This window comes from Engystomops pustulosus, chromosome 4 (genome assembly GCF_040894005.1).
Source record: "Engystomops pustulosus chromosome 4, aEngPut4.maternal, whole genome shotgun sequence".
NCBI classification, from domain to species: Eukaryota; Metazoa; Chordata; class Amphibia; order Anura; family Leptodactylidae; genus Engystomops; species Engystomops pustulosus.
Genome location: NC_092414.1, coordinates 9,588,550 through 9,612,672, shown reverse-complemented (window position 1 = coordinate 9,612,672; position 24,123 = coordinate 9,588,550). Strand labels below are relative to the sequence as shown.

The 24,123-nt window shown below is 48.1% G+C and overlaps 2 protein-coding genes across 4 annotated transcripts in view; one reads left to right on the top strand and one right to left on the bottom strand.

The window, feature by feature from the left end:
• Nucleotides 1–5,960: 5,960 nt before the first annotated feature.
• On the top strand, nt 5,961–7,903 carry LOC140126026 (E3 ubiquitin-protein ligase TRIM39-like). Its single transcript, XM_072145083.1, has 2 exons — nt 5,961–6,889; nt 7,100–7,903. The coding sequence occupies exons 1-2, from the start codon at nt 5,971–5,973 to the stop codon at nt 7,753–7,755; spliced, it is 1,575 nt and encodes a 524-aa protein (XP_072001184.1). The 5' UTR covers nt 5,961–5,970; the 3' UTR covers nt 7,756–7,903.
• An 8,688-nt stretch (nt 7,904–16,591) lies between these two features.
• LMNTD1 (lamin tail domain containing 1) overlaps nt 16,592–24,123 on the bottom strand; it is an 81,575-nt gene continuing 74,043 nt past the window's right edge. For 2 of the 3 annotated variants that reach the window (XM_072145078.1, XM_072145076.1), the window contains 7 exons: nt 22,564–22,750; nt 20,419–20,538; nt 20,036–20,238; nt 19,182–19,354; nt 18,981–19,069; nt 18,729–18,892; nt 17,524–17,657 (listed from right to left, as the gene is read on the bottom strand). In XM_072145078.1, coding sequence (XP_072001179.1) covers nt 18,743–18,892; nt 18,981–19,069; nt 19,182–19,354; nt 20,036–20,238; nt 20,419–20,538; nt 22,564–22,750 — 922 coding nt within the window. In that variant the 3' untranslated portion in view covers nt 17,524–17,657; nt 18,729–18,742. Of the gene's footprint in view, nt 17,658–18,728; nt 18,893–18,980; nt 19,070–19,181; nt 19,355–20,035; nt 20,239–20,418; nt 20,539–22,563; nt 22,751–24,123 lie in introns of all 3 variants that reach the window. The other variant, XM_072145077.1, reaches the window with a different exon arrangement.

Genomic DNA, 24,123 nt, shown 5'->3' with positions numbered 1-24,123 from the left:
TTCCCAGAGATAAACTCCAGTATTGCCAGGAGAAGGTGGTCTTCCTAGGCCACTGCTTCTCAGCCACAGGCAGACACCTGACAGAGGAAAGAAAGCTGGTGGTCCAGAATGTGCCCCTGTCCTGAGGCCCTAAGCCTCTTCACATGATTCTAGGACTGGCCAGCTCCTGCAGCCTGGGATAAGGTCTGCTGCCTCCAGCCCAATGCTGCCCCTCTATGACTGCATTGCCTCTTCCCCATTTGCCCTTAGTCAGGAGGCAATTGATGCATTCCATAGCTCTAAGTTGGCAAATCCTGTCTGCCCCGGCCCTAGGCACATGCCACGGAACCAGACCTTTTATTTTATTTTGCACTGAGTATCTAGGAGACAGGTGTCCTAGCCCAGGAACGTGGTGGCCTCCCCAGTGACCTACTATTAGGCCCGGTTAGACTCAGTCGTGAGGGGAGCCCCGCATGTGTCAGTAGCTGCAGCCAGCAATCTACTCAGCAAGGCCAGTGAGCTGATCCTAGACCCTAGATCACTCAGTTACAGTGCAAACCCCACATACCTTGCACAGTGTCCTCACCCAAGTACAGCCCAAGCATCTGAGCAAAGGCCAGACAGGTCAGACTCCAGTGTGCACTCCTGATGCCCCAGGATACACTCATAAGGTGCACAGCTCTGAATCCTGCCATTCTGTCACCAGTCTTCCAGGATTCAGAGAGGGGGGAGAGAAGGGTGATTAATGCAGATGTTGAGTTTTTTCTCATAGATGGCTCCAGGTCTGCAGGAGAAGACAGACGGTTCTACACTGGATATACAGTGGTCAGTGGCGCACATGAGGTAGTACAAGGAGAACCACTCCCTCCACACAGGTCAGCGCAGGAGGTGAAGTGACGGCACTCAGGGAAGCGCTACAGCTGGTGGAAGGTAAAAGGGCAAACATCTATACTCAAGGTGTAGGTCTGGGGTCTAAACACGACTATGAACCCATATGGAAGGCTAGAGATTTCCTCACCTCTGCAGGGACCCCCTCTAAGCATGGCACACTGGTTATAGAGCTCATGGATGCTCTCTTACGTCCACAAGAGGTGAGGATAATAAAAGTAAAAGCTCACACAATTTGGTAACTCCACAAGCCAAGGGCAAGTATGTGGCTGATGGGATGGCGAAGGCAGCTGCACAGATGGAGCCCAGAGACTGTCCTGAAGTCTCAGCGGTGAGTTCTGAGCTAAAAGTTTGATCCACAGGTGTTCCAGTCCCTGGTGGCCCGAGAGTCATCAGAAGTGAAGGGAGTGTGGAGGAATGCTGGAGCCCAGATGCCGATGGGACCTGGATGCTGGGAGAGAGGGTGTGTCTGCCCAGAGCCCTGCACCCGACAGTAAGTCAAGTAGGCCACGGACACGCACACACACATATTCCAAATGGCCATGCTAGTGCACATAAACCACCAGTGGTTTGCCCCGGGCATTACTACCCCTGTCACTAGAGTAGTGAAAGCCTGTATAGTCTGTGCCCGCCACAACCCGGGTAAGGTGGAAAAGACCCCACAGAAGGTGACACCCAAGCCACTGTATCCCTTCCAGAGACTGCAGATGGATTATATCCAGCTACCAAAAAGTGGTACGTAGGAGTACGTGCCTGTGTGCATTGATCTCTTTCCAGGGTGGCCAGAAGCTTCTCCCATGACCAAGGCTACTGCCAGAGCTGAGGCAAAGAAGTTGGTGAGTGAGATTTTTCTGCAGGTTTGGACTTCCAGGGACCATAGAGTCCGGTCGCAGAACCCACTTCACTGGACAGGTAAAAACCTAAAGCCTTGTCCCTCCTGGGTGTAGAACAGGCCCTGAACGCACCTTGCCCTTCCCAAGTTAGTGGTGGGATTGAAAGACTAAACGGCACTCTTAAGTTAGAGATCCAGAAGGCCATGGAAGAAACAGGGAAACCATGGCGCGAGTGCTTTCCTGCTGCCCATCATTCAGTTAGGACCACACCCACCAGAAAGATGGGATTGCCCCCTTTGAAGTACTTTTTGGCTGTGCACCCAGACTAGGCCTCTACTTCCCATAGACCCTATAGCTGATGGCAGGAAACCAGGTGGAACATGCCACACAGTTGAGCCAGGCCTTGGAAAAGGTCAGCAAAAGTGTTTCTGATTCCTTTTTCAGATCTAGACAGAGACCTCAGGACGCATAACCTGAAGCCTGGAGACTACGTGGTGGTGAAGACACACCAGAGAGAGAGTCTGGAGCCTCGCTACGATGGTCCTTTCCAAGTCCTGCTGACCAGTGCCACGTCTGTGAAGCTAGAGGGAAGTCAGCACGCTTCCACGCTTTCTATTCCATGCTTACTTATTCTTCTTGTTCTCTTCTGACTGACTGTATGCTCAGGGACACCCCAACCATGACTATCACTGTATCTATAGGGGTGACCAGGATGCCCTCAGGGTAGCAGACTTTACCTACGGTTGGTGCAACAAGACAATGACCTTCTTTAACATTGACAGCACAGGTAACCCTGTATTAGCAGTGTCTGATGTACTGGATTTGTGGGGATAGGAGAGTCAGGTCAGGCCTAGAGGCTGGGAAGGTGAGTGTACGGTGATAACACTTGTGTATTTCTTCCTCGTGATCCCCAGGGATAAGGTTGATCAGACACATAAGAAAAGGTAGAGAATCCCAAAGGATTCTGGAGGTCTGAGAGAGAAGCACTGAGATGACAACGTTTATATGGATACAGTGGGAGCACCAAGGGGGGTCCCAGATGAGTACAAGGCCCACAATCAGATATGGGCAGGACTAGAGTCCATTATTCCCCAGATAGCTATGAGTAAAGATGTTGGTTGGGTAACTGTTTTTTTATTGTAATCAACAGAGATTTGTGAATATATCGGAGATGCTTCCCAGAACCGCACGGCTTTGGACATGACCCTTGCTGAGAAGGGAGGAGTCTGTAAGATGGTGGGAGTGGCTTGTCGCATATACATCCCAGATGACATCGCCCCCTATGGATCCATTACCCATGCTCGTGAAAAGATTGAAGGACTGTCCAGGGAACTCAAGAGAAACTCTGGGGTGGACACTTTGTCCTTCATTTTGTGGTTGGGGGATTGGAAGGGTTTCCTGTAAGTGGGGGTGATATTGGGGATTGTGATTTTGCTCTCGTCACTTATTGCACGTTGTGTGGTCCCCCTCATCAAGTCCACCATGTCCCAGATGGCCGTCCAGGCGGTAAGAACCACCAGGAGAAGTCCCAGTGTGGAGGATGATGCTGCCTGTTTACAAACCTATGGACTATGGGAACTCAGTGATGTGATTTGAGTGACCAGCCTCCAGGGGATCTGGTGAAGAGGTAACAAGTCCAGCAGGTACGGGCTTAGCCTACCTGTGGGTACCTGGAGCTTGAGGAGGTCGCTCAGGATGGAGTTACAGGCCAGCAAAGCTCAAAGGGGGGAATTGTTAAGGAGGTCGCACTTGTTTCGGACGCCATCTTGACTACTGTCCGCCATCTTGGATACAGCGGCCATGTTCCCTGACCATTGTCAAGTTAATGTCATGATTCAAACTTCATTTTATGTAACCTGGTTGCTGGCCTGTCAGCTAATACCCTGTGACATGTAATGAGAAGCCAGTCTGTCCTCGATGCTGCATGATATTAGGATTCTGGAGCCACTTATCATCTCCTTCTCAGCATTAGTATAAACAATATCTGTGTACAAGGTCTCTGAGAACTGAGCACAATTAATTCACTTTTTCCCAGAATGTGCTGATGACCAATAGGTTTGGAGTATACTATTCACACCCCTTTGATGACTCTTCTGTCTGATATATATTATGCATTTTGATTATTAAAGGGGAGAAGATCTTGACTAAGAGATTGACGTGTCTGGCTTAGTCTTTATGTTCAATCATGGGTTAATTAGGACTCACCTTACAAAAGTCAAGAGGGCTGTTGGGGCCCTGCATAAAAATCCCTAACACAGTGGTAGACAGGGATTTTGGGGGTAATAAAGTTACCTGTTCCGTGTTCTGGTGGGGAGTTGTCAGACAGTTTCTTCTCCTTGTTCTAGAGAGGGAAGAAGGAATAAATGATGAAAATGTAATTCCCTCCTCCTCTTCTCCTCTGTCCTCCTGTAGTCGTAGTCAGAGCTGTACAGAGCGGCTTATAATAGAAGGAGGTGCCAGCACTGAGCGATGCTGCCACCTACTGACCACAATCATTATCTCTCCCCAGCACCAGGAGAGATGATTATTGCAGTTTCTGAGTGGTGCCTCTGGGACCTGCAGTCGGTAAGAACTTCCACCTTTGCCCAACCCCCACCCTGCTAGATATTCCTCTGGTGTGACCTGGATCCTGTGTAGGGACTATGTGAGGGATCAGAAACCGAAAGTAATTAGAATCCACAATCCATGGATATGGATCTGTATAATGCCCAGACCCACAGATTGCAGAGGACTGAAGTCCTGATACAGTCCTGGGGCTGCAGTCCAGCCAATTTCACACAGTGGAAAACTGGAGACCCCACAGAAGGTTCTGGATGGTTTTCTGGGGAGGACTTGGTAATATCCTGAATATCCTGTGACTCATAAGCCATGAGGACAGAGATGTAACTTGAAGCTCCTGGACCCCAAATCAAACTCTTCCACTAGTCCCCCGACCACCATGTTCCCATAATACTACTTGTGTCTTCTGATGGTGTAGAGCAGCCTTGGTGTCTCCTCAGGCTCCTGACTTCTACTCCTCCCTACAGCTATGATCCTGCACACAGGAGTAGCTACCGGAGGGGCAGGGAGAACAGTGGGAGGAGCTTTCAGCTCTAGCTGTGTCCCTGGGAAGGACACAGATAGAGCTGTGCAACACCCCCCACCGGGGCCTAGCCTTTTCTTGGGGCCTGGAGGCAGAATACCGAAGTGGCTGGCGATTACGGCCTAGGGCACGCTGTGGACACGGTGCTTGGTATGGGGACCGGAGGGCTGTCCCACAGCCTGGCAGGTCTGCAGCAGGTGATGTGTCCAAGAAATATAGAGGGAGAGGCTGATGCAAGCGGTTTCTCCCTGGGGCAACCCCTTAGTATCTGTAGGATGAGTCCCTGGGTAATGGATGGGGAGCTCGTGGTGGTAACAGCCGTATCCAGGAATCAGACTGAGGCAACATTGTGCAAATCAACTTACAGATCTTCATTCAACTTCAAAGGCCAAACGGTGGAAGCAGATTCAACAGGCTGGAAAGCTGGTGGGAGATAGCTGGTCCACAGGAAGGGTTGCTCATTTCAGGCGGATGATGGACCTCCGCTCCAGGGGCTTAATCAGTGCTAGGCAATGGCCTGGCAGTGGCACTAGGCAGTGGTCGGAGGCACCTGTGGTTCTTGGTAGTGGGTCTGGATGGCACTTCTGCAGGAGCTTCACACTGGACCTGCTCCTCACTCTTCGTACTGGAACTCAAGACCCTCTGTTCCCGCCCACCAGGGGTTTATATACTCCCTTGGTCAGGCGGTAGCACTCTCTAACCAGCTTCCAAAAAGCTTTACAATAGTATAAAGATTCTTATTGGCCAACAACATTTCACAGTGGCTACAGCTACAATTACAAAGTTCTCCAGTATTTAGAGACCTCCTAGTGAGCAGATCAGTCTCCCTAACAGCTCCTAACATGGAGAGGGCTCTATTCGCAACAACTACCTTGCCTATGCGTTGGCAGGGGTGTTGCACCTCCATATAGAATCCTTATATCATACTGAAGGGGAGACTCTCCTGTTGAATACACCACCAAAATTGTGTTTCTAGGTTCAAGGGTTCAGGAGATATAGGTGTTAGAAGTGTGCGCCCCTCAAGCCTGACAGCTGAAGGCAGAATGTAGAAGTATTCCGGCTCCAATGGCCATCAGTCACGAAGGGGTTGATGAACATCTCTCACCTTTAGATTGTCCAAAGTCCTGTGTGCTGGGACACACCCAAAACATTACAACTTTAGTTTCATTTCCTGTAAATCTGGAAGCCATGGCGTCTGCTGACCTGAGAGACGAGCTCCTCTGCTCCATCTGTCTGAGCATTTATACAGATCCTGTAACCCTGAGATGTGGACACAACTTCTGCCGGGTCTGTATTGATCGTGTGCTGGATACACAGGACGGGTCTGGAGGTTATTCCTGTCCTGAATGTAGAGAAGAGTTTCAGGAGCGGCCGGCACTGTTAAAAAATATAAATCTACGTAATGTAGTAGAACGTGTCCGGTCTTCTCCACCACAGCAGGAGGAGGTCACCGGGATCTGCTGCACTTACTGCATTCACTCTCCTGTACCTGCGGTGAAGTCCTGTCTACACTGTGAGGCTTCTCTGTGTGATGATCATCTGAGAGTCCACAGCAAGGGACCAGAACACGTCCTGACTGATCCCAGCACTTCCCTGGAGAACCGAAAATGTCCTGTCCATAAGAAGATCCTGGAATATTACTGCAAGGAGGACGCAACTTGTATCTGTGTGACCTGCAGTCTGGCTGGAGAACATCGGGGACACCAGGTGGAGATGCTGGATGAGGCCTCAGAGAAGAAGAAGAAGAAACTGAGAAATGTTCTTCAGAAACTGATCACAAAGAGAGAGAAGACTGAGAAAAGACTGGAGGAGAGCAGGAGAAAAGCTCAGGAAAAAGCATCTGGAGAAGCTGAGAGAGTCACTGCCCTGTTTATAGACCTCAGGAGACGTCTGGACGACCTGGAGAAGAGGATCCTGAGTGACATCTCCAGGCAGGAGAAGGAGGTGTCATTGTCAATGTCTAATGTTATCAAGAAGTTAGAAATAAAGAAGGACGACTTGTCCAGGAAGATGAAGGACATTGAGGAGCTGTGTAACATGACTGATCCACTGACTGTGTTACAGGAACCAGACACCGGTGACTTGTGTGATCCTGAGGAGGGGGGAGGTGATGGGGACACAGGGGGACATGATGGAGGTGATGAGGACACAGGAGGACATGATGGAGGTGATGAGGACACAGGGGGACATGATGGAGGTGATGAGGACACAGGGGGACATGATGGAGGGGATGAGGACACAGGAGGACATGATGGAGGTGATGAGGACACAGGGGGACATGATGGAGGTGATGAGGACACAGGGGGACATGATGGAGGTGATGAGGACACAGGGGGACATGATAACCAGCGCCATGATGTAGATGGTCTGGATGTGACTGTGATCTCAGACACATTACACACATTATGTGACATAATATCAGGTATAAGGAGCGGGATCTATGTGGAGGGTCCTGTAGATATATTACTGGATGTAAACACGGCTCATGATAATCTCCATATATCAGACGACCTGAAAACTGCAACCTGGACACAAGAGAAGAAGAACCGTCCAGACACCGCAGAGAGATTCCAGGATTATCCTCAGGTGATGAGCAGCCGGGGATTTACCTCAGGGCGACATTACTGGGATGTGGAGATCAGGAGATCGGGGACGTGGAGGGTGGGGATGTGTTATCCCAGTATAGACAGGAGGGGGAATCAGTCACACATTGGAGGTAATAACAAGTCCTGGGGTTTATGTAGATGGCTGAAATGTAATATTCAGTATTCAGTGATACATGACGGGGAAGTGATCCCGTTACCTCACCAGATCTCCAGTGGTAGAGTCCGGATCAGTCTGGATTACGAGGCGGGAAAATTGTCCTTCTATGAGCTGTGTGACCCCATCAGACACTTACACACCTTCACCACCACCTTCACCGAGCCCCTTCATGCTGCGTTATGTGTACCATGTGGCTCTATAAGGATATAATGAGAAAGGTCTGTCATGGACTCCTTGTTATTCTCCCAGGGATTCCTCTCATAGACCTCATGCAGACAGTGGTCCACATTTACTAAGAGCAGTGCAGTGTGTACTATGTGCTGTGTGTACTATGTGCAGTGTGTACTATGTGCAGTGTCCTGTGTACTATGTGTAGTGTGTACTATGTGCAGTGTCCTGTGTACTATGTGCAGGGGGTGTGTACTATGTGCAGTGTGTACTATATGCAGTGTGTACTATGTGCAGTGTGTACTATGTGCAGTGTCCTGTGTAGTGTGCAGGGGGCGCCAGATTCAGGATTTCTGGTGCAGGTTCTTCATGAATCTGGTGCCCCCTGCACTGTTCCGACAGATGGCACCACTTTGTTTTTGGTGCACCTTTTAACCTGGACATTTCTGTCAGACTCTGCATAATAAATGTGTCGCACAGTCCAACTGAGCACCAGAACGCCCCCTTCACTCTAGAAGTATGTGACATGTGATGCCTAGTGCAGCTGCACCACAAAAGGGTCGCGTGTGACACAAATGTGGCGCAGACGCTTCTTAAATACCTGTGAAAGCAGTTTACACTAGAAAGAACATGCAAACTCTGACAGAAAACTTAGTAAATGTGAACCAATATGTTCCCAGATATAGAAAAGAAGAGAGAAAAGATGCTGCAGCTAGCGTTCAGTTTTCTATTTCATTTCATGTGTTTTATTCACATAAAAACTGCTCTATGCTTCCATTTAATGGGGCACATTTACTTACCCTGTCCTGCGGAGTTCACAGAAAGTGCATTGTCCGTGTATAATGCGCTGTGTGCCCGATATCCTGCATGTGTCGCTTCCCCGCTCAGGTCCCCGGAGTTCACCTTCTTCTCCCTGGTGCATGTAAGTGCGTTGTCCGTGTATAATGCGCTGTGCGGGGAGTCACTAAGATCGTGGGCCTGATATCCTGCATGTGTCGCTTCCCCGCTCAGGTCCCTGGAGTTCACCTTCTTCTTCCCGGTGCATGTAAGTGCATTGTCCATGTATAATGCGCTGTGGTGGGAGTCACTAAGATCGTGCGCCCGATATCCTGCATGTGTCGCTTCCCCGCTCAGGTCCCCGGAGTTCACCTTCTTCTTCCTGGTGCATGTAAGTGCGTTGTCCGTGTATAATGCGCTGTGCGGGGAGTCACTAAGATCGTGGGCCCGATATCCTGCATGTGTGGCTTCCCCGCTCAGGTCCCCGGAGTTCGCCTTCTTCTTCCTGGTGCATGTAAGTGCATTGTCTGTGTATAATGCGCTGTGGTGGGAGTCACTAAGATCGTGCGCCTGATATCCTGCATGTGTCGCTTCCCCGCTCAGGTCCCTGGAGTTCACCTTCTTCTTCCTGGTGCATGTAAGTGCATTGTCCGTGTATAATGCGCTGTGTGGGGAGTCACTAAGATCCTGCGCCCGATATCCTGCATGTGTCGCTTCCCCGCTCAGGTCCCTGGAGTTCACCTTCTTCTTCCTTATACATGTAAGTGCATTGTCCGTGTATAATGCGCTGTGCGGGGAGTCACTAAGATCCTGCACCCGATATCCTGCATGTGTCGCTTCCCCGCTCAGGTCCCCGGAGTTCACCTTCTTCTTCCTGGTGCATGTAAGTGCATTGTCTGTGTATAATGCGCTGTGGTGGGAGTCACTAAGATTGTGCACCCGATATCCTGCATGTGTCGCTTCCCCGCTCAGGTCCCTGGAGTTCACCTTCTTCTTCCTGGTGCATGTAAGTGCATTGTCCGTGTATAATGCGCTGTGTGGGGAGTCACTAAGATCCTGCGCCCGATATCCTGCATGTGTCACTTCCCCGCTCAGGTCCCTGGAGTTCACCTTCTTCTTCCTGGTGCATGTAAGTGCATTGTCCGTGTATAATGCGCTGTGCGGGGAGTCACTAAGATCTTGCGCCTGATATCCTGAATGTGTCGCTTCCCCGCCCAGGTCCCTGGAGTTCACCTTCTTCTTCCTGATACATGTAAGTGCATTGTCCGTGTATAATGCGCTGTGCGGGGAGTCACTAAGATCCTGCACCCGATATCCTGCATGTGTCGCTTCCCCGCTCAGGTCCCCGGAGTTCACCTTCTTCTTCCTGGTGCATGTAAGTGCATTGTCCGTGTATAATGCGCTGTGCAGGGAGTCACTAAGATCCTGCACCCGATATCCTGCATGTGTCGCTTCCCCGCTCAGGTCCCCGGAGTTCACCTTCTTCTTCCTGGGGCATGTAAGTGCATTGTCTTGCGACACAATTTGAAAGTTAAATCCCGCTCTCAGTCCGAATCAGTCGGATCATCCGATGGCCCGTCCCCCGATTTGTGGCGCATAAAATCCAGCGCCACTGCGCCAAAATCTGATCGCGTGCGACACAATCCCGTTAAATAGCCTTAGTCAGAAAGCGTGACGAATATTGGGGCTTATTTACTAAGAAAGAAGACAGAGAGGTTCCCGGGGTGAGAGAGAAAAAATATAAGCTGCAGCTAGTGGTAAGTTTCCTTTCTAACCCTATGTGCTTTATTCATATCTCTCCGTAATATCCATAAAACACGTGTAACTTAATTCTGCGATCAGTACAACTACAAAATTTTCTACGTTTATGTTTTACTACTTTCCTTCATTGAAAAAAATGTTGTGTTATAAAAATTATATACAATAAAGAGAGAAAAAGGCGGCACTCACCCCTGTACATATAAAAAGTCGCAGTGACGCAGGTGGACGCCTCGTACTATCATTAGTTTGAGGATCTTCCTTCAAGATGTTTCAATGGGGGTCATTTACGAAGGGCCCGATTCGCGTTTTCCCGACGTGTTACCCGAATATTTCCGATTTGCGCCGATTTTCCCTGTATTGCCCCGGGATTTTGGTGCACGCGATCGGATTATGGTGCATCGGCGCTGGCATGCACGCGACGGAAATCGGGGGGGCGTGGCCGAGCGAAAACCCAACGGATTTGGAAAAAACGCTGCATTTAAAACAAAAAAAGCGTTGCTTGGGACGCGCTTACCTTCACTTGGTCCGGCTCGGTGAATTCCAGTGCGGAACAATGCTTTTCAGCGCAGCAGCGCCATCTGGTGGACGTCGGAGGAACTACCTTAGTGAATCCCGGCCGGACCCGAATCCACCGCAGAGAACGCGCCGCTGGATCGCGAACGGACCGTGTAAAACGTTTGGTTCTCGGAGTTCAAATACTGATCAAACTCAGAGAATTCCACGTCCGGGCCCGATCACATTGTGCAGTATTGTTATATAATGAATGAAAATGCTTTTATTTTTATATGTTTGCTAAATTCTGAAACTAAGATGATGCTCAACTGTGGATGAAGGTTGATAAGAGTTCACTCCTCTGCAACGAAAAAATGTAAGACTCCCTGGGCTGATTTACCGTACAACTTATTCCAGGGAAAGTTTCTGAGATGCCCGTGTGATAATTTACTAACCAATGAACTATGGACATTTATTTATCCCTAACTAACCAAGCCCAGGTCCTGCCCCGCTGAAAGATACTGTATAATCCTTTGTGGCGCAAATAAAGCCTCTCACATCTGCCTCGTCCTGCATGGCATCAGGTGTCCTGGGAGATGGAGATCTTGGTGTGATTTCTTTGAGCTCACTCAGTGGATTTTATTAACAATTAGAGAACCTGAGGTTGTGTGAATTGGGGCAGAACTTGACAACTGGTGCCGGAACCCGGGATCTACACTCGAGGAGCCAAGTGGGCCCTGGACCGGCAATCAAAGCATGTTTTCTGGCCATTCCCTGGATTGACCCGAGCTTGATCAACTCAACTGAACACGGTAAGTTCACTGATTTTTTTTGTGTATCTTTGTCTTACCTGTGACGTTGGTCCAGTGTCTGAGTTAGTTTCACTTCTGAGCCGACCCGAGGACAGGTACCTAAGTGACAGGTCTCGGACTCATATCTGAGGTAGATTTTACATATCTGACAAAAGGGTTGTCCCTGTAAAAGACTATGGGGCAGATTTACTTACCCAGTCCATTCGCGATCCAGCGGCGCGTTCTCTGCGGTGGATTCGGGTCTTTCGGCGATTCACTAAGGTAGTTCCTCCGACGTCCACCAGGTGTCACTGCTGCGCTGAAGACCGCCGAGGTCCGTCGGAGTTCACGATCCTATACTTGGTGAAGGTAAGCGCGTGTCCAGCGACACTTTTTTTTTAAATGCGGCTGTTTCTCCGAATCCGTCGGGTTTTCATTCAGCCACGCCCCCCCCCCCCCATTTCCGTCGCGTGCATGCCGTCGCCGATGCGCCACAATCTGATCGCGTGCGCCAAGAATCCCGGCAATTCAGGGAAAATCGGCGCAAAACGGTAATATTCGGGTAACCCGACGGAAAAACGTGATTCGGGCCCTTAGTAAATGACCCCCAATGTCCTGACAAACAGGCCAGAAAGACGTCGGCCGAGTTGCCCATGGACATCCCGGTTCCCTGTACATTCCACCTATCGTCAAACATATAAACGCTGTGCAACAAAACAAAACGTAGCCCCTCGCAAACAAATTCAATATGGTTTTCCTCCTGCTGGGGGTTTCCTTAGTGCAGTTTTTACACTTTCCACTCCAAGGTCTTGAGGTCTTCAGGTATTTGCATGTCTATGGACGTCAGGTGGTAACCATCTTGCCAGTCAAACGCAAGAATAGTAGACGGGAAGGCGACAGTGTCCTTCAGATAGGATGGAATATTATCCAACAAAGGACAGAGAGGATACTGGGAAATCGGTTGAGTAACTGAACCAACGGCTACAACAATAGGACGACCTGGTGGAAAATACCAGAGATAGTAACTAGGATGTGTGGGGGACAAGTCATTAGATATTCCCTCAGACAACACACCCGTATCTATAGTCCATCTCACGAGTGGTGAAACAGAAGTCTAGATGTAGGTTCTCTGTTAGGAAGGGGGGGGGGGGGGGAGTCTGTATCTACTAGGAGTCTTAAACCCTCAGATACATAACACTCATGGGACATTGTGACCAGATTGTCCCCTTGTTGGCCGGTTTTATGATCAGATCACGTTGGGACTTCTATCAAGCCAATGCTCTTCTCTCTTTTAAGGTGATGAGGAGCACGTGGATAGACCAAAGCTCTCACATCCTCTAGAACCTTCTGACGAAATCTGTCAATAGCAGAGCCGGCCGGCAAGGGGGGACAATAACTGGATTCAACACCTCCCCTAAAATCCTCCACCTCACATACTCCAGCGGATACCAAATCAGGTTTGTCTGGATCCATATCAGTGACACTAAGTAATGATTCAGTGTCAGATGGTTCTACTGACAGTTCTACCCAAAGAACCAACGGTACGCGGAGTGTCCCCCACTCTCTACGTGACGTTATCATTTTTTCGAGCTAAGTTTATCGGGACAAGTCAATTTTGAAGCATGTAGGGTCAAACGAATCGAAAGCCGCAGAATTGGAGCCTTTTGGCCGAAGAGAAGCGTAGTCACAGTCAGGGGGACGTCAGCCAAATGAATGATGTTAGTAGAAGATTAAATATCACCGGATTTATATACATCCAGGATGCTTTGGCTTTGGCTGCTCCGACCTCCTCTTCTTCGTCCATCTGCCCCGCCCACTTCGTAAAGGGATGGCCCTGCTGTTTTGTAACATCCATTACGGTGGTCTCCAAAGATGTGTCTACTGCTTCCCGCTTCTTTTCCATCTAACTAGTGGATGTATCACGAGGGGCTGAGGTCGGAGAATTCCGTGGACTTTACCCTTCCCTTCTGCAATTTCCATTAGTTTTGTAAAGATCATCGCAGATTCTAAATCCATTTTGTCACGTAGAATTGTATCTCTTTTCTTCTCCTTTGCATCCGCTTAGGTAATTACAAGCATTTTCGCCAATCTCCATTGATTTTCAAAATGTCTCGAACTTAGTTCCGTTTTCGCTTTGCACAATTCGGTGGTGACACGTTCTTGTTGGTTGCGACGCAGGACAAGGCGCGTCACATTTCGAGAGTGTTGCAGATGCAGAGACTACATTTGCTGCCGTCCCGGTATTGTGCTGCTCATGTAAAGATTCTCAAGCCTCCTGGAAGTCTGACACATCATTATAAGATCTTAATGAATGGATAGTCCAAAAAGAGTGGACCTCTTTGTCCCCGATGTTCTAGAGCAGGGGTAGGGAACCTATGGCTCAGGAGCCAGATATGGCTCTTTTGTTGGCTGCCTCTGGCTCTCAGACAGATCTGTAATATATAGTGATGGCTGCTGTGTGTCTCTTAGACTGATCACTGGACACAGGCAGCGATGTTATGGCTGCCAATGTCCTAGGTGCGACCCAGGAGCCATCGCCACCATCGACTAAGCCTGGGTCAAAGAGAAGAGCGTGGAAGCGATGAGGAGCTAGCTGCAGGGAGCGCAGGTAGGTGAATATTCTCTATTTATTATTGCTGCTGCTACCTATCTACTGGGGGGGCATGTGCTGTGGCTAGCTATCTACTTGGGGGCATGTGCTGTAGTTATCTATATGCTAGGGGGGGCATGTGCTGTGGCTACCTATATACTGGGGGCCATGTGCTGTGGCTACCTATATAGTGGGGGGGCATGTGCTGTGGCTAACTATATACTGGGGGGGCCATGTACTGTGGCTACCTGTCTACTGGGGGGCATGTGCTGTGGCTAACTATATACTGGGGGGGACCATGTGGTGTGGCTACCTGTCTACTGGGGGTCATTTGCTGTGGCTACCTGTCTACTCGGGGGCATGTGCTGTGACTACCTGTCTACTGGGGGGCATGTGCTGTGGCTACCTATCTACTGGGGGAGCATGTGCTGTGACTACCTATCTACTGGGGGGCATGTGCTGTGGCTAACTATATACTGGGGGGGGACCATGTGGTGTGGCTACCTGTCTACTGGGGGTCATTTGCTGTGGCTACCTGTCTACTGGGGGGCATGTGCTGTGACTACCTGTCTACTGGGGGGCATGTGCTGTGGCTACCTATCTACTGGGGGAGCATGTGCTGTGACTACCTATCTACTGGGGGAGCATGTGCTGTGGCTTCCTATCTACAGGGGAGCATGTGCTGTGGCTACCTATCTACAGGGGGGCATGTGCTGTGGCTACCTATCTACTGGGGGGCATGTGCTGTGACTACCTATCTACTGGGGGAGCATGTGCTGTGACTACCTATCTACTGGGGGAGCATGTGCTGTGGCTTCCTATCTACGGGGGAGCATGTGCTGTGGCTACCTATCTACTGGGGGGCATGTGCTGTGGCTACCTATCTACTGGGGGAGCATGTGCTGTGGCTTCCTATCTACTGGGGAGCATGTGCTGTGGCTACCTATCTACTGGGGGGCATGTGCTGTGACTACCTGTCTACTGGGGGGCATGTGCTGTGGCTACCTATCTACTGGGGGAGCATGTGCTGTGACTACCTATCTACTGGGGGAGCATGTGCTGTGGCTTCCTATCTACTGGGGAGCATGTGCTGTGGCTACCTATCTACTGGGGAGCATGTGCTGTGGCTACCTATCTACTGGGGGGCATGTGCTGTGGCTACCTATCTACTGGGGGGCATGTGCTGTGGCTACCTATCTACTGGGGGGCATGTGCTGTGACTACCTATCTACTGGGGGAGCATGTGCTGTGACTACCTATCTACTGGGGGAGCATGTGCTGTGGCTTCCTATCTACTGGGGAGCATGTGCTGTGGCTACCTATCTACTGGGGGGCATGTGCTGTGGCTACCTATCTACTGGGGGAGCATGTGCTGTGGCTTCCTATCTACTGGGGAGCATGTGCTGTGGCTACCTATCTACTGGGGGGCATGTGCTGTGACTACCTATCTACTGGGGGAGCATGTGCTGTGGCTACCTATCTACTGGGGGAGCATGTGCTGTGACTACCTATCTACTGGTGGAACATGTGCTGTGGCTACCTATCTACTGGGGGAGCATGTGCTGTGACTACCTATCTACTGGGGGACCATGTGCTGTGACTCCCTATCTACTGGGGGAGCATGTGCTGTGGCTACCTATCTACTGGGGGAGCATGTGCTGTGGCTACCTATCTACTGGGGAGCATGTGCTGTGGCTACCTATCTACTGGGAGGCATGTGCTGTGGCTACCTATCTACTGGGGGAGCATGTGCTATGGCTACCTATCTACTGGGAGGCATGTGCTGTGGCTACCTATGTACTGGGGGTATGTGCTAGGGCTACCTATCTATTGGGAGGCATGTGCTGGGGCTACCTATCTACTGGGAGGCATGTGCTGGGGCTACCTATCTACTGGGGGAGCATGTGCTGTGGCTACCTATGTACTGGGGGTATGTGCTAGGGCTACCTATCTATTGGGAGGCATGTGCTGGGGCTACCTATGTACTGGGGGTATGTGCTAGGGCTACCTATCTATTGGGAGGCATGTGCTGGGGCTACCTATCTACTGGGAGGCATGTGCTGGGGCTACCTATCTACTGGGGGACATGTGCTGTGGCTACCTATGTACTGGGGGTATGTGCTATGGCTACCTATCTATTGGGAGGCATGTGCTGGGGCTACCTATCTACTGGGAGGCATGTGCTGGGGCTACCTATCTACTGGGGGAGCATGTGCTGTGGCCACCTATCTACTGGGGGAGCATGTGCTGTGGCCACCTATCTACTGGGGGAGCATGTGCATATGGTACGGCTCTTACAGAATAACATTATAAAATATGTGGTTCGTGACCCCTGCTATAGAGCCTTAGTACAAAGACTGCGCACAATCCCTTTAGGATGTCAATATGCGAACAGCATTGGTTTAGTAAAGAAAAGCAGCGAAAATCCCTTTTTTTTTCCATAGTTATAACTCATCCAAAAATAAGATAATTTTGATTAGATGTTTTATTAAATACGAAAACATTCGTCTAACACAATATCCATGAATAAATCATTTGTACCTCCATCATCTACAGCAATTGTCTCCAACCTGATGTGAAAATACAACTCCCAGCATGCACAAAGGTGCAGAGCCACAGGTCGGAGGCTGCTAATCCGCAATAGTCTCAGATTTTTTTTGCTTTTTATGCATTCTACTAAAGTGCCACAAGGGGGAGACAGAGCACAGTCTACCTTATATGTAAACATATTCAAGTCTTTGCATTATACAATTCTACCACTAGGTGGAGACAATTTACCGAGACCGAGAAACAAGGAAACGATAGAACATCTGCCGCCACCTAGTGACTGCAGACCAAATTACAGAAAAAAATATTTAATTTTTTTTTTATTTTTTATTACATTTTTATACGAAACAGAATATGAGGCCAACTTTACAGAGGCTGTGTGCTCCTCAATCATTATTTGTGTCTTTCATAGAGTTGGTTGTGTAAAAAAATTTGAGAAGTGGAGTTTTCCTTTAAATGGATCAACCAATTTTCTACATAATGTTACTTGAGATCCAAATTTCTATGCCGTTTGGTTTAACACACGTGTGGAGGTTGTAGCTTTTTTTTTTGACAGATTCCCTGCACAGACTTTGAAATACATGATAAAATTCTGTCTACCTGCTGCTACCACCAGGGGGAGCTCAATGCATATTGTGTGATGTCCTGAAGTGAGCTCCCTCTAGTGGTGGAGGCCGGCAAGCAGAATTCTATGATGAAACGTTATGTCTATGTAAGGGATTTGAAGCTTTCCATGTAGATATCCAATCTCTGCCCTACATAAAGACATTTGGATGTATTAGTAAATTGTGGAGATCCCCTTGAAGCGGTGAGTAATGTATAACGGTATGATGGCTGCAATATCCTCAGACACTGGACAGGATGGTGGGCGCCAGAGACACTTGGCTCGCCAGTCGTAGGTTATAGGAGGAGTTGGTGAAATATTTCTGAAGGATTGAGCCGGCAGGTGACGAGTAGCCCAAATACAGGACCCCTCGGGAATTAGACTGCAAAAGAAAGAGTGACAGCAATTACTGATCCCAGTGCCACAGCATCACATCAAAATCTGCTCAATCTACTGCCACGGGTAGGGGTGGAGTCTTTATTCAGCCACAGGAATGGGAAGAGTTCACATCAAACACAGGAAGGGGAGGAGTCTGAATCTGTCTCAGAAAGGGAGGAGTATGTATAAGCCACAGGAAAGGGAGGAGTCTGGATCAGCCACAGGAAGGGGAGGAGTCTGGATCAGCCACAGGAAAAGGAGGGGCCTAGTTCAGCCACAGAAAGCGGATAATTTTATTTTATTAATTTTATTAAATACAAAATTTACCTCAGTCTACTGCAGTTACATAAGTGGGAGGAGCCTAGATTATTGGCAGGAAGGGGAGGACCCTATATAAGTGTAAGGAGGCGGATGGAGCCTATATCAGCCAGAGGATTCTGAGAACTCTGGATCAGCCTCAGGAAAGTAAGGGGTCTTGTTTAGCCACGGAAAGAATATGGGCCTGAATCCGCCAGACGAAGGGGAGTTTTTTGTACTAGGTTTTATTAAATACAAAAATCTGCTCCATCTATCATTACCGATATCCATGTCAGAAAATGGAGGAGCCCAAATCTATGTAAATTGTAACTAGGTTTTCTCAGATATCAATGTATGGAAGTGGAGGGGCCACAGGGAGGGGAAGAGTCAGGATCAGCCAAAGTAAGAGGGAGTCTTTATAAGCCAAAGTAAGGGGAGGCGTCTGGATCAGCCACAGGGAGGGAAGGAGTCTGGATCAGCCACAGGGAGGGAAGGAGTCTGGATCAGCCACAGGGAGGGAAGGAATCTGGATCAGTCACAGGAAAGGGAGGAGTCTGGATCAGCCACAGGAAAGGGAGGAGTCTGGATCAGCCACAGGAAGGGGAGGAATCTGGATCAGCCACAGGAAGGGGAGGAATCTGGATCAGCCACAGGAAGGGGAGGAGTCTAGATCAGCTACAGGAAGGGAGGAGACTGATTCATCTCCTGTGTACATTGTGGATTCATGATTGGTCCATTACCTACTACTTATGAAGACAAACAGGGTAACAATCCTGACCTATGGGATCCAGATCACCAGGATGTGAGTGGAGGAGGACGTGGCATTGGAGGCTGGAAATGGAGGTTCTGCACTGACTGCAAGATCTGTAACCCTGCCCGATGCTGCTCACAGACTGGGGAAAAACTTCCTGGAAGGAGGAGTCTAAGGGTTCCTTTTCCTGCCTGTTGTTCGAACAGACAAATATCTATTAGATCAACATTGTGACCCCTAATTCTCACATAAGCCCACTCTGGGAAACTAACTTCTTACCCCCGCTGATCGGATGGGCCCACGGTAGGTCTTTTGCCTTTGGGATCCACTTGGGTCTTTCTCAATCCTGTGCCCCATGCCTTGAATATCTGTGGGACACAATAAGAAGAACTTCAAATAACACTCATCATGGTGTCACTCGTCTGTCCAGATCCCGGCCTCTACCCAAAGTGGGAAAACATTATGTCTCATGTTACTTACCTGAAGAAGGTGCTGTTTTAGCTGTCAGAGACCTCGTCTGACGACACAAGCTGCTTTCATCACTTCCCAATGACACAAGATGGCCGGGGTTGAAGTCAGGGTGGGTGGGCGATGCAGTGCTCTGTGTCCATGGGCTTGAGGTAACTGGAAGGACTGAGGGTGAGATCTTCTCTCTACAGAAATATTGAAGAGATATGAGCTAACGTTCTATGATCGAATCAGGTACCGCAGTGGGAGAGACGCAGAGGCCGATGTCACCATATTGGTTAACGCATCAAGAGACGTGGATCAGGATGGGAAATGAGAAGAGTGGGAATTGAGAAGCGGAGGACATCACCGTTTCAAGTATCACAATGGAGGAGACACAAAGGAAGATGTCACAATATCAGGTACCGCAGTGGGAGAGACGTGAAGGCGGAAGTCATCCGTTCAATGACCACCAAGCCATAGACAAGAAGGAAGGTGTCACAGAAGGCTCTACCCTGGTGGAGAGAGGCGCGGTAGAGGATGTCATCAGGTACAGCAATGGGAAAGTCACAGAGATTTACTACAGCGGGAGTGATACAGAGGAAGATGTCATCCTATCAGATACCAAAGCAGAAGAGACCTCAGGAGAGACGAGGAGGAAGTCATCCTATACAGAACCACATTGAGAGACATGGAGAAAGATCTTAGGTGCCACGTCAGGAGAGACTTGAAAGAGGATCTAATCCTTAAAGCACATTGGGATAGACCTGGAAGTGGACGTAGCAGGAGACATGTGGAGAATCTCATTGTATCAGGTACCGGAGCCGGAGGACCGAGTAGGGGATGTCACCCCATATCATATCGCAGCTGTACCAGGAGGTCCGTACCTTCTCAGCAGACGTGGCACCTTCTCCAGTCTTCCACAAGCAGGGGGTGACCTCGGTGCCCGGCTTCTTCCATCACTCTTGACCTCTAGATTCGGTTCTTTCATTAATTCCGCTGACGTGATTTTAGGTTCAGATTTGAAAATCTCGTATTTTTCTAATGATTTTCTTGTTTTATCCCTTAAAGGAGTGAACCAAGCCACAGCCTAAAAACACACACACACACAAAAGGTGAAACAATGTAAAAAGTTATAAATATAGGTCTTCAGAATTGTAGATGAGGCATGAGGAGGCATGACCTCACTCTGCTGTGCTCTGCACCGAGATGTCTCTATGGCACATAAGTCCATCTCTTCTATAATGTGGATGGATGTACAATATCTTACTTGTCCGTTGGGGTTACACAATATGGTTGTACACTTTGGTTCCGTCACAAACTTGTTCTGCTCTTTCCACAAATAATCAGTGGGAGGTTTATGGGGAACTCCGGAGGCAGATGCCCAAACCTGGGATTGGATATAGAAAAGATGATATTGCGTCAGTAGTGAGGTACTATGTTGTGGCAGCGAAAGTTTTAAGTATTAAAGCTAGATCTCCATGTTTTTTTGTATCGAGAAGCTTCTACGTAACTCACAAATAGAAGAAGAAGGCTAATTATAGACCCTTTAATGGTCCCAACCACCAAATTAACCCCCTGGAGAGACAGGAGGATATAGGATTCCTTCCTTTAGATGGATTGGACTATGACCATCCTATAAAATCTGATGACTGAGAAGACTCTGGGTGATCAGGTCTTGAAGAGTTGTTCTAAGATTAGCCCACCGAATAACTTTCTCTGAGACCAAAACATTGAACACATTTTATTCAACCTTCGACTATTGAAGACCTCCATTTCACAACCACAGAACTTTGTCGAACCTTCTTCGAAACCTGATGAATGATTCGAGACCTGACAACTGGAAACCTTCTCTTCAAGACCTCACAACTGAAGAACCTTTTTGAACCTTCCTCGAAAACCTCACGACTGAAAAACTCCAATACGAGACCTGACAACTGAAGATCTTGGCTTCAAGACCTGATCATTTAAGAACATTTTGGAACCTTCCTTGAAACTTGATGACAGAAGGACCCCAATTTGAGACTTGACAACTGAAGACATGCTCTTCAAAACTTGACAAGTAAAGAACCTTTTCGAAACTTGAAAAATGAAGACCTCCTCTGGATTGGTCTGACTCCCCCTTTAGTTTGAGGGATTGGACTATGACCATCCTATAAAATCTGATGACTGAGATGACTCTGGGTGATCAGGTCTTGAAGAATTGTTCTAAGATTAGCCCACCGAATAACTTTCATGGAACGCATTTTATTCAACCTTCAACTATTGAAGACTTCACAACCACCTGACAACCACAGAACTTTCTCAAACCTTCTTCGAAACCTAATGTATGATTCGAGACCTGACAACTGGAGACCTTCTCTTCAAGACCTCACAACTGAAGAACCTTTTTAAACCTTCCTCAAAACCTCATGACTGAAAAACTCCAATTCGAGACCTGACAAATGAAGATCTTGAAGACCTGATAATTTAAGAACATTTTGGAACCTTCCTCACAATTGATGACAGAAGGACCCCAATTTGAGACCTGACATCCTCTTCAAAACCTGACAAGTAGAGAACCTTTTTGGAACTTTTGCAAAACCTGAAAAACAAAGACCTCCTCTTTTAAGACCTGACTACTGAAGAACCATTTTTCAAAACATAAACCAAATCACTAAACCAATCTTCTTAACTGAACTCCACCAAGAGACATGGCACCTGAAGAACTCCTCTTCAAGACCTGACAACTGAAGAACTTTTTTGAACCTTCCTCAAAACCTGATGTGTGAAAAACTCCACTTTCAGACCTGACAACTGAAGACCTTATCTTCAAGTCCTGATGCTTTAAGAAACTTTTGGAACCTTCCTCAAAACCTTATGACTGAAGAACCATAACTCAAGACCTGACAACTGAAAACATTCTACTCAAAACCTGTCAAGTAAAGAACATTTTAGAAACTTCTCCTAAACTTGAAAAATGAAGACCTCCACTTTAAGACCTGACCACTGAAGAACCATTTTTCAAAACTTGAACCAAATCACTAAACCAATCTTCTTTGCAACCTGATAACTGAACTCCACTAAGAGACCTGACAACTGCAGAACTCCTCTTCAGGACCTGTAAACGTAACGAGCCTTTGTTAGCCCCCGGCTACTAAAAAGGGCACTCAAGAAGCTTTCTTCTACATGTGAGAGCTCCAATGAAACAACTCATCTTCAACAGCTAACAACTAAAAAACTACTCTTCAAAAGCCACCCATGAAACAAGTCTTCTTCAAAAAATGACCCTGATAACTTCCTTTTTGTGAATGAAGCTAGAACACTTCTAGAAGCTTGACCTCAGGAAACTTGTTCATAGATGGTCAACATTAGTTTAATCAAACTATCTAGACTTTAGATTTGGTGTCTACATGGACCCTTTCCTATTGCTTACGGTCACTTCAGAGCTTGCGAAGATCCTGGACTTAGGAGGGAATCGGTAAATGGACACGGGATGTCCACGAATATTTTGTTGCAGAAGGTAGCTTCCAATGTCTTCTTCTTTATCCAGAGATCGGTTGGCAATTTTTACAAAATGGCCGCCAGGATGAATTTCAGTGATTTCTACTTCTCCGATGGCACTGGGGGGGGGGTTTCAAAAACATACCATGAAATCTTACAAGCTTTCAAAGTTGAGTAATAAGTCCTTGCATAGGTTTTGCACAAGGATCCAGAGGTCTGTGGACCTCCATTAGGTCACATGTACCCTTGACCTTTGAGGTTAGGAGACCTTGATGACTTCAGTTGGTTCTCAGTATTATAAATACTACTGCTGAATTATTGAGTATGACTGGTTTATCCCCACACATGAGGCTTCTGAGAAAAGCAAAAGTATGTAGTGCCCGGGGCTACTGGAGATAAAAATATCAAATTTATCTACTCAAGAACACAGACAACTGGAAGTTCAGGCATCTTCCGGGCAGACAGTGAGAAAATGTTGAGGACTATTACTCGAAATGTATATTTTTGAAATATTTTGGCTTTCATTTTGGAAACCATGAGTCAGTGAAAATGGAGCCCTTGGTGGTATTGATTCGCACTTTTTTGAACAACACTTTTTGTGGATTGCCTACCTCCAACCTTCTCCTTGGGGATGTGACCCAACCTCCTTGCCTGTGTTGTGTTAGGGATGTGTACGACTTGTGAAGGTCTATACTACTCAATGGGAAAGGTAATGGAGAAACCTTTAGGACCTTGGTTGAGGCCAATGTTGTCAATGGGTCCTCCATCACCCGCTTCATCTACACTTCCAACAGTTGGCATTATTGCCCACATAGGACAGAACATGTCTTTCTGGTGGCCAACGTTTTGGGAATTTTATAGCTAACATATAGCTTGATGGACGTTAAGAGTATCTCAAATTTCACTTGGATTTAGGCACCTTCCACCCATAGTGTTTTGGGCCATCCATCAGCTACCAAGTCCATTCTCGCCACGTTCGGATGACAACTCAGAACAAGTGCTGGTAAGGTTGACAGGTAGTACACTCTACCCAATTTTTGAAGAGTCAGCACATGTGCCCCACTCTCTGACCTAAATAATACTCTAAAATCGTGACTTAAGGTACCTTATTGCTAAGGCACCCTATGGGAAGTTGCCTGAGCAATAAGATTCCCAGTCATCCAGTGTCCCTACAAAGGTGAGTTGCGATTAATGCTGACCATATATGATTATTGAACCTTCTTCTTCCATAACTTCCACCCTTCCACCTTCCACCCGCAACTAACCATGGCCTATTCTTTGAGTAGTTTCTACCTTTTGGACCATGCACTGGTGTTTCTTTACCCACTCAGGGTCAACCATCAATGAACTGAGACCATCCCGGTGGATCCATGCAACAACATCCACATCCCAGTATGGGGGTGAAATGGTGACCCTAAATTCAGGATTATATCATCCTGATCTCCAACAAGAGGTGGTAAGGAGGTCCACAGTTGAGAGTTGCTGGTAAGGG

What these genes read in the sequence shown, in the direction of transcription:
- LOC140126026 (XM_072145083.1), top strand. Translation starts at nt 5,971, where the DNA reads ATGGCGTCTGCTGACCTGAGAGACGAGCTCCTCTGCTCCATCTGTCTG. An exon ending in TGATCCTGAGGAGGGGGGAG is followed by an intron (nt 6,890 to 7,099) that starts GTGATGGGGACA and finishes GACATGATGGAG; the next exon opens with GTGATGAGGACACAGGGGGA.